Source organism: Lolium perenne, chromosome 1, assembly GCF_019359855.2.
Source record: "Lolium perenne isolate Kyuss_39 chromosome 1, Kyuss_2.0, whole genome shotgun sequence".
NCBI lineage: Eukaryota > Viridiplantae > Streptophyta > Magnoliopsida > Poales > Poaceae > Lolium > Lolium perenne.
This window is the reverse complement of record NC_067244.2, coordinates 269,148,570-269,158,325: the sequence shown is the minus strand read 5'-3', so window position 1 is coordinate 269,158,325 and position 9,756 is coordinate 269,148,570. Positions and strand designations below refer to the sequence as shown.

The window sequence follows — 9,756 nt, the reverse complement described above, 5'->3', positions numbered from 1 at the left end:
CATGGCCTACCACAAGGCAAAATCTATATAGTTAGTTCATCGAAAGGCTTCAGAAACACTTCTGTACAAAGCCTATCTGCTGAAGGCTATTTGCTCCAGAAGAAACTCGTTGCCTTCCATTTACAGTGGTCAATGAAAGCTAGACAAGATACACAGCTGGGAGACACCACAATAAATAGCATCGCGATAATAACTTAGACTACCCACAATGGGAGTATCATAGCTAGTATCATGCATCACATGCATGTAAAAAGCTGATGTGTCACATCAATAAATGAAGAAAGAGATGGTAGTAGTATCATAGGTAGATACTGTATCATAGCACGTAGAACTAGAAAAATTAATGTCAAAGCAATCTTGTACACACTTTTGCATTGAGATTCTACAAATCACTAAATATAAGTAATCTATGATACTACTACATGATACTATGCATTGTGAAGATAGTATCACACAGTAGTACCATATGCATGATACTACTATATGATACTCCCCATTGTGATTAGTCTTACAGGTTACAACCAGATCAGGATTGATTCCTGTCTTATAAGACATGGGAGATCGTCCAGTTAGCTAAAGCACTAAAGACTCTGTTATACTATACTAGACATTTAGTACAGATTCCACCAGACAACTAGTAGACGACCAAACGGAAAAGATACTCTCTTAATGAGTGCTCTCTTACATAGAGATTTAGTACATATTCCACCGCATAACTACTACTATTACCTCCATTCCATAATATGCATAACTACTACTACCTCCATTCCATAATATAGGACGTTTTGGCAAACTAATTTAGTTGGCCAAAAGATCTTACATTAACGAATATAGGTAATAGTAGACAACCAACCAGGCAAGGTAATCACTTCATTGCTGTAGCGCAGTCCACACGTCCCGGGCTATCTTCTTTGGCTTAGGATCTTTGATCAACCAGGGCAAACCAACCGAAACCGTAGTGCAAAAAGTACATATCCCCAGGTACGTCATGACACGACGGAACCTTTGAACTCCTTGCAACCAGCGCCTACATTTTACACGATACAAGCAAATACCATAAAGAAATAGAAAGATGAAAAAAAAAGAGCACGTGTGAAAATATACTATGTACAAAAAGGTGGTGTTTGATTATATACCATTGAGGATCATGGGGTCTGGGGTCGACTGCCATCGAGAGTTGCTCCAGCAGAAGACCATTGGTTTCTGCAAGGCTGCCATGGATCATGTACCTCGCATTAAAGCTAGCCATTAAATCAAACAGCTCCTCTTTCTTCGAATCGATTTGCATCAAATGGAGCCTGGCTTCTTCTTTCTCTTCAATGGTTGAAGGCTAGACACAAAACGAACACAAAACAAAAATTACTAAAGCTCAGTGGTGCAATTTGTAAGCTAGGTTTTTTGCTTAATAAGGCAGAGAATTACAAAACTGCACTTAGATAGTAGGATGCATAATACTAGCAGCAAGGAAGGCAAAAAGGATTAGATGCATAATAATAGTATTGAATTTCAAACAGAGTTCACATGGATGCAATCAGGCCTATGCATGTGCTTCCAGTTCGAGATGATTGGCAAATTTACCCTTTATAACTGGATTGATTAACTAACATGGGGATTCCGCATTAAACGAAATTGGGGGGGCAAAACAAACAAGTCGATATATTTGGAGCCAGATCGTGGTTGGATGGGTAAAAGATGCGAACTTTGCACGCACCCTGGAAGCGAAAAGCCTTCTGCGCTCGGCCTGGGCGAGCGTTCCTCTTTGCCGGAGCGCCGCGCGGCCGACGTTCCTGAGCGCTGCCGCAGCCGCCATCGCTAGCTGGTGGGTCTCGTCTCGACCGGACGATAGGTAGATCCTCGCCTGGATCGATGCAGGAGGGTAGAAGATAAAGACACAATCGACGGATCCGACAAGGAGAGGAATTGATTCGATGGATGGATACCTTGGATTTGGACTCCGCCTCCTTCGCGTCGATCGATTGATAGGGTTAGAGCATGTCTAACAGGCCCCGTATAACCCGCCCACCCCGTAAAATTCCGGCGACATACGGGGCAGGCGCGGTTTGGGCCGTCTAGCAGGCCCCGTATTCGGGCCGCCCCGTTTCGGCGGAATACGGGGCCCAGGAAATCGGCCCCGTCGCCCCGTACATATAGTGGGCGCAGGTGCGAGTGAGGGGTTAACCCCTCACTCGCAACCCTAGCTCCGTCGTGCGCTGCCGCCTCCTCCTCCTGCTCCGGCGAGCAATTAGCCGCTCCTCCGCGCCGCATTCCACCCCCAAGCCAGGATGGACTCCCGCCGCCGCAGTAGCGCCTCGCCGGCGAGCGGATCGAAGCGATCCCGCTCGCCGGACACCGTAGAGGAAGCGTGGCGGCTGAAGTGCAAGCTCTCCGCCGCCGGGAGCCGTCGCGCGGCCTGCAAGTACGCCGGCGCGCTGTACGTGTCGGAGCCGCTCCGGGAGTACGCCGCGGGTGGGCGGTGGTACCGGCAGGACCCGCCGCTCAAGCCGATGAGCGGCGAAGCGTTCGAGAAGTGGCGCGCGCGATGGCGGCGCGACCGCGCGGCGATGGCGGCATGGAGGGCCACCATCGGCAGCACCAGCGGCGGAGGAAGCGGCGGCGGCGAGGAGGAAGAGGAGGCGGCGGAAGAGGAGGCGGCCATCCGCCGTGCGGTGGCCGAATCCGAGGCGGATGCCGCCGAGAAAGCTCGGGCGGAGGCAGAGGAGGAGGCGGCGGCCATCGCCGCCGTCCAGGAGTTCGAGGCGCGGCAGGCGCGGGAGGCACGGGAGGCGCAGGAGGAGGCGGCGAGGATCGCCTTCATCCCCTACGTCATCCTTGACGACTAGACGTAGTTAGATGTAGTATGATCCGTAGTATGATCAATATGTATGTATGATCCGTAGTATGATCAATGAAGATGAACTTCCCGGGGTTTTTATTTTTGAAAATACGGGGCGAAATACGGGGTCTGCTAGACGGAACGGCTCGAAATGGAGCAGTTTTTCGATACGGGGCGAAATAAGAGACTTATACGGGGCAGCGAAATACGGGGGCTGTTAGACATGCTCTTAGGGTTTCCTCGCTCGACCTCTCCTCCCTCTATAGCGAGTCCGATCCGTCCGGAACTTCCTCCAAGATGCAACACCGACAACAGGCCCAGCCCAGCCCACGTTGTATAGTTTCTAGCTCAATCAAATAGTAGAGTAGTAGTAGCCCAGTCTATGTAAAAAGTCCTTTTAGCCTTTCCCAGTTTGGGTCTCCCACCTCCAGCCGTCTCCCACCACGAGGGCATCCGGTACCCCATTTTCTTACCTTAGGGCATCTCCAGCGGCGCGACGCATTTTGGACGTCCGAAATGTCCGTTTGCGTCGGCCCGCGGACGCGTTGTAGCCCAGGGCGACCGTTTGCGTCGGGGGTAGCTCCAGCGGTGCGGACGTATATTTTATCCGGGGACAGCGTCAAGGTCGCTAATGGCGTTTTACGTCCCATCGAGGACTGCCGCCGGCGATTAACTGTTCCCGCGCGACGACGATCGTTCCCGCGCGCGCCCAATACATTCGCAAGTTTCGCCGGCGTTTCGCGCGCGCGGGAAACGCCCTGCGCGCCAACGCCGTTTCCCGCCCCGCCGTGGCTATATACGGTGGACACCGCCGGGTGCGACGGGCACACCTCACACTACCATCCATCCATGGCGGACCCCATGAGTTGGGAGCAAGTTGTTGACATTTGCCGCCAGCTCCACCCGGAGGAGGAGGAGGACGAGGTAGCTGCCGCCAGCGTTGAGGCCCAGCAACTGGACCTGGAGGTCGCGGAGGCGGAGGCGGAGGTCGCGGAGGTGGAGGCGGAGGCGGCAGTGCGCGCGGAAGGGCGCCTCGCGGCGACCAGGGCGGAGATCGCCAACGCCATGGCCGAGCTCGCCGACGCGGGTGGCCGAGCTCGCGGAGGCGCGGGCGGCCCTCGCGGCCCCTCCGGCCGACGCCGTCATCCACGACATCGCGGACGACGACCCCCGTGCCCAGGCGCTTCGAGTGCGCCGGTGAGCAGCGGGTTCTCGCTCGCGTCCTTCGAGTCCCCGGCGGGGACGCCCGCCGCCGCCGTGCTTTGGTGGCGGAGGAGGAAGCCGCCGCCTATGCGACGGCCATGGCTAGGGGGTTAATGTGCTCCGACCTGGACTCGCTCCAGCGTAGGGGCCGTTCTCCGCGCGGGTCGAGCAGGAGAACCGGGAGCTGGAGGTCGCCATCGCCGCCGGGACGAAGCCGTGGCGGCGGCGGCTAGGGACAGGCCCGGGCGGCGGCGGAGGAGGAGGCCCGGCGCGGCGGCGGTCCAAAGTGCGCGGCAGAGGAGGAGGCCCGGGCGACGGCGGAGGCGGCGGCTAGGAAGGTTGCCTTTGCGACGGTGACGGCGCTGTGGCAGGACGAGATGTCCGTTCGCGCCGTGCGCGCCGCGCGGAGTGCAAGAACCGCTCCCGCTTCGACGACGGCGCCGGCCCATCCGGCGGCCAGTAGTAGGGCGCGCGACTGCGAGTAACCGAGGCCGGTGTAGGCCGCGCGACGGCGAGTAGGTACTGCCGTTGTAGTTTTAGGTTAACTCGACTAACCATCTCTGTAAAGATGGTCCTTTTGGCCAATCAATAGTAATGAAAAAAATATTTTGCTTATCTAGTCACTGCCGACCGGGCCCCGATGTACCCAACGCGGACATTTTCCGCGACCGCTGACATAGGCATCCCAAATGGGCCTGCCGAAGATAGTACCCGGGGTTTACTGAAGGCCCACTACCCGAAGAATAAAAAGATTCGGAAGCCCAAGATGTTATTAAGGAAAGCTAGAGTTGTAATAGGAAGTCTTATTTGTAATCTTACGGGATGGATTAGAAACCGTCCCGGACTCTGTAACTTGCACAACACGAATCCCTCAGCTCCACCTCCTATATAAAGGGGGAGTCGAGGGACGAAGAGATCATCGAATCATTGTCTACAAACCCTAATTTTCATAATCGTCGAGTACTTTTCGGCTGAAACCTTCGAGATCTACTTGCCCTCTACTTCTAACTAAACCCTAGCCTACGATCCATAGGCATTGACAAGTTGATACCTTGTCAATTGGCGCCGTCTGTGGGAATTAGAGGCGTAAGGATCTGATCTCGATGGCACGTTCAAAATCTTCGACATCATCAACCGCAAGCAACGCAATGGATCGAGGTAAACAGATCGCTGCTGGTCCTGTCGATTTTGTTCCTCACCCACCCTCCCGTTTGGATGCATATGCGTATCTGGCGGAGCCTATGGAGATGACGTTCGGAAGGTTTCGCTTTCGCGTCGAGAAGGAAGGATCGTATCGTGTCGAAATTCCGGTTTCGTCGGGATCGTCGGCGGTCGATTCCGATTTTTTAAGCTATACATCGTCAACCGAATCAGGAGAAGAAGAAACTTCGTCGGCACGCTACGTCAGCACCAGGGCAAGAGAGAAACTCGCCAAGATCTTCAGCGACATGTCGTTTGAGTCATCTGCGGACTCATATATAAGCAATGACTCAAGCAGTGTCGACAGTTACGACTTCATCGACAAATCTATTACAGTGGGCAAGGTCTTCATCAATCTCAACGATGGTGTCACCAAACCCAACATAGATCTGAATACAAAATATCATCAGATTTATGCCATTGAGGATCAAGAGGAAACATCTGAGGCTTTCGACGATCTGGGAAATCCATACGTCGATCCCTCCGATCTGCGACGAGGCCTAGGCAGTAAATACGTCGGGCCACAGCCGCGAGACAGAGTTCAACTTTCGCAAGCTGCATGGGATAGAGCCGCAAGAGCTATGAACGGTACAGAACCAATGGCCACCACAGCCACACCAGAGGAATTGCAAGCATATCAATATAGGCTCGCACGAGCTGCAAGAGAATTGGAAAAACAAACAGCTGAGTTAAACAGAAGAAAGGAGGCAGCTTCTGCATCCAGCAGGAGAAGGGCAGATTTGAGTCGACAATCTAGAACTTCGGGTGATAGCCACAGGGAGGCTCGGAACAGAGGAAGGTCAAGGTTACAACACATACCCGAAGCAGAAAGAGAGCACTTGATCCAAAACCTCGACATGTCCTTTATGTCGATAGATACAAGAGGGAACATCATCCCTAAGACACCAGAGGCTGGGTATATGGCGACACAAGCTTTTATCCTCGCATCTAAACCACCTCCAGGAGATCCAAGGGAAACACTGTACAATATGGCGATAGCAGGAGTTGGAGCTATGGGGACAGCGTTTGTATCAACGCCTCCCGAAGGAGCGGCAAGGCAAAATAGTCCACGACCTGCAGCAGCAACAGCGGCAGCCCCTGAAGGACCAAGTGGAGCAAGAGACACGGCAGCACAAGCAAGGGTCGACAGAGCGCGGCAAGGCATAAGGGAACATCGGCAATCCCCAGAACTTAACGACGAGGATATGTGTGGCTTGCCGTGCTTCACGAGGAGAGTCCGAAAAACTCGAGTCCCCTCAGGATTCAAGTTACCTGACAACTTCAAGAAATTCGACGGCCTTCAGGATCCAGAGGACTGGCTAGTTGATTATCTCGAGACGGTGAAGCTCACAGGAGGAACTAGGGCAACAGCTATGCAAAGCATCCAGGTGCATTTGAGTGGGGCCGCACGATCTTGGATAAAGAAACTTCCTCCAGGATCTATCGACAGCTGGGAAAGCTTCGAGGACGTGTTCATCAAGAACTTCCGGTCCACATGCAAAAAACCTGCGTCGTTGGAGGAGTTGAGAGCATGTCGACAAAAGCCGGACGAGTCAATGAGAAAATATATCCAAAGGTGGAACAACATCAAAAATTCAGCAGAAAATATATCTGACGAGAGAGCGATAGATGCGTTTGTCGCAGGAATCAGGCGTGGAGATTTTGTCGAGGACTTGGGAAGGACCAACCCAAAGACAGTATCCGCGTTAATGGAAATAGCCAACAGATGGGCAGATGGAGAAGATGTTGTCCACAACAAACAGCACAGGTCGCCAGAGGAGGACCGTGGTCGAAATTATCAACCGCGGCGATGATTTCCTCGGCAGTACCCGAACTATGATGCTCCAGGACAAATTTCGGCAGGTTTTCGGGCAAACACAGGAGGAAACAATAGAGATGATTATCAGAGAAGCAGTGAGCAGCGAGGCGACAACAGGGACGATTCTCGAAACAATAGGCAAAATAGCGGGCCTAGGTTCCCGAGGCCTTTTGTGTCCCCCGAAGAAATGATGAACGGGCCATGTGAAAGATCGAGATGTCGCCTAGAGGGGGGGGTGAATAGGCAATTACAAACTCTTGCGGATTTGTCTTGTATGAATGCGGAATTAAACTATCGTTTAGTTTACAAGCACAAACCCTAAATATGCTAAGCTCAACTAAGTGTAACAATAGCAACTAGAGCTAAGCAAGATAGGCACAAGATATATGTAGCACAAGTGATAGCAAGATATATGTACTTCAAGCGCGATGGCTATCACAAGGAAAGAGAGCTCGGGTATAGAAATAACCGAGGCACGCGGAGACGAGGATGTATTCCCGTGTTCCCTTGCTTTGCAACAAGGTACGTCACGTTTGGAGGAGTGGAGGTCCCACGAAGGATTCCCCGCGCCATGAAGGCTCACCCTATTCTCCGAACCACACCCACGAAGGATAATGGCCCTTTCCTTATGGTTAGCTTTTCCTCCGCTCCGGAGATGGCAAGCTCCACAACCACTTCACAAGCTCCACGAAGGAGAAGCCCGGGCCTCTTCACAATCTTCTTGAAGAAATCACCGGAGCACCAATCACCAAGCCAACTAGGAGGTCACCCTCCAAGAGTAAGTAACAAGCTCACGGTCTCTCACTCGAACAAATCGTGGTGGAGAGCTCAACACTATGCAATGATGCAAAGCAAGAACACCGGAGGTGTTCAAGTCCTTCACACTCAAATCCCACCAAAGCAACAAATGCTAGGATGAGATTGGAGAGGAAAAGCAAGGGGAAAAGTCAACCAAAGACTCCAAGATCTAGATCCCAAGAGTTTCCCTCACTTAGAGAAGAAATCGATCGGTGGAAGTGTAGATCTAGATCTCCTCTCCCAAATCCTCAAATATGAGCAAGAATGATTGGAGGAATCAAGGGGGAGAGCAAGTTCTTCAAATAGTAGCAATGGAGGAGAGAGAATAGGAAGAACTAGTTTGGCTCAAGGTGGAAGAAGCCTATTTATAGTTAAAGGGGAAAAATAGCCGTTGGGGGAAAAAGACAGAAAATCGGCAAGAAAAACGGACAGAAAAATATGCCCAGCCGGCGGCCCAGCCGGCTGACCGGACCAGGCACTGGGGAGCCCGGTCGGCAGCCCGGTCGAGCCGGCCCAACTGGCGGCAGCAGCTGCCGGCGGCGGATAAGGCAAGGGGCGCGCGGGGCGAGCGGCCCAGACTGGGCGAGCAGGCGGCCCAGCAGGCGGGCGGCGCGGAGCAAGCCGCGCGGGGGAGAGCGGGAGAGCAGGCCGGCGGGTGGGCCGCGGGCGGTGAGGCCCAGCAGGCGCGAGGCGGCCTGGTGCAAAATCCGGTCGGACCGGAGTGCGCGCCGGGCAGGCCGGTCGTGGACCGGGCCTGCAACCGGTCATGGGCCAGAAGCCCCTGGACACAGCCCGGATGGCACCGGTGCCAAGTCCGGTCGCGGACCGGGTGGGCCGGTTGCCGGTCCGGTCAGACCGGCCGGTCGGCTGGCCCCTTCTTTTTTCTTTTTCCTTTTATTCTTTTCTCCTTTTCCTTTTTCTTTAATAACTATTGCTCCCGAACTCCGAATCGCATGAAACCAATTTTGTTTGGAAGATAACAACAAATGCTATCTTATAGAAAGTGAAAACCCAAGAATCTGTAGGAGGGGATTTTATCATGAATATAAAAGGTAGAACCTTATATCATGAATAACCGGTAAAATCACCCAACCTTGAAAACGCAATAGAAGATGCATGTGAACTCCGTTTTCGATGAACTTGGGCTTGTTGTAAAGCTAGCAACAAGCTCAAGAACCTCACACCGAGAAATACCAAGAAGCAATAAGAATATGCAACGCATGCAAGGATTGAGCTCCCTAAGACGATGTGATCAACTTACCCAACCGAAAGCCCCTCTTAATAGTGCGGCTATCTATCCTATAATCCGGTCTCCCAACAACCACCTTGAGACCGGTAAAAGAAAAACCTAGCAAGGCCATACCTTTGCCTTGCGCATCCCGCTTGATCTTGATGATAGCTCTTCAAGCTCTTCTCAAACCGGAATGCCTCAACTTGATCATCGTTGCTTCGTGAAGACTCACAAATGCTCCCCCATACATCATGATGGGAAAGCTCCATTGATGCACATCTTCACATGTCCATTATTACCAAATGGACGGCAAGATTCAAGCATGTGATCCACTTGAGATGCTCATCTTGAACTTGCACGACTCAACCTTGTATCTTCTCATACTCACTTAAGATAGAGCATGGCTAATATTGAGTTCCACATAAGAACTCCATCTTCATTTCTTCTTGTTGATCATATCACATATTTATCTTCAAACCGATGATCATGATGCCAATACACAAGATATATCTTTATCTTCATGGCATCCATACTTGAATCCAACACATGGAGTACAAGTAGTACCTATGGAATATTCCTTCATATAAACTCAATGAAAACATTAGTCCATAGGGGTTGTCATTAATTACCAAAACCACACATAGGGGCAATGTACCCTTACACCATGTCAGA

General features: G+C 52.2%; 1 protein-coding gene across 1 annotated transcript; it reads right to left on the bottom strand.

Moving 5' to 3' along the window:
• Positions 1 to 202: 202 nt before the first annotated feature.
• Positions 203 to 2,001, bottom strand: LOC127328173 (uncharacterized). Its single transcript, XM_051354801.2, has 4 exons — positions 1,941 to 2,001; positions 1,712 to 1,858; positions 1,137 to 1,330; positions 203 to 1,027 (listed from the first exon to the last, which is right to left on the bottom strand). Exons 2-4 carry the CDS (start codon positions 1,808 to 1,810, stop codon positions 871 to 873), a joined length of 450 nt encoding a protein of 149 aa, XP_051210761.1. The 5' UTR covers positions 1,811 to 1,858; positions 1,941 to 2,001; the 3' UTR covers positions 203 to 870.
• Positions 2,002 to 9,756: the final 7,755 nt, after the last annotated feature.

Bases quoted from the DNA above. Each gene is read 5' to 3' on its own strand.
- LOC127328173 (XM_051354801.2), bottom strand. From the start codon at position 1,810: ATGGCGGCTGCGGCAGCGCTCAGGAACGTCGGCCGCGCGGCGCTCCGG. The intron at 1,331-1,711 runs GTGCGTGCAAAG...TTTTGTGTCTAG, and splicing joins GAAGGCTTTTCGCTTCCAGG to CCTTCAACCATTGAAGAGAA. The intron at 1,028-1,136 runs GTATATAATCAA...TGTAAAATGTAG, and splicing joins AGACCCCATGATCCTCAATG to GCGCTGGTTGCAAGGAGTTC.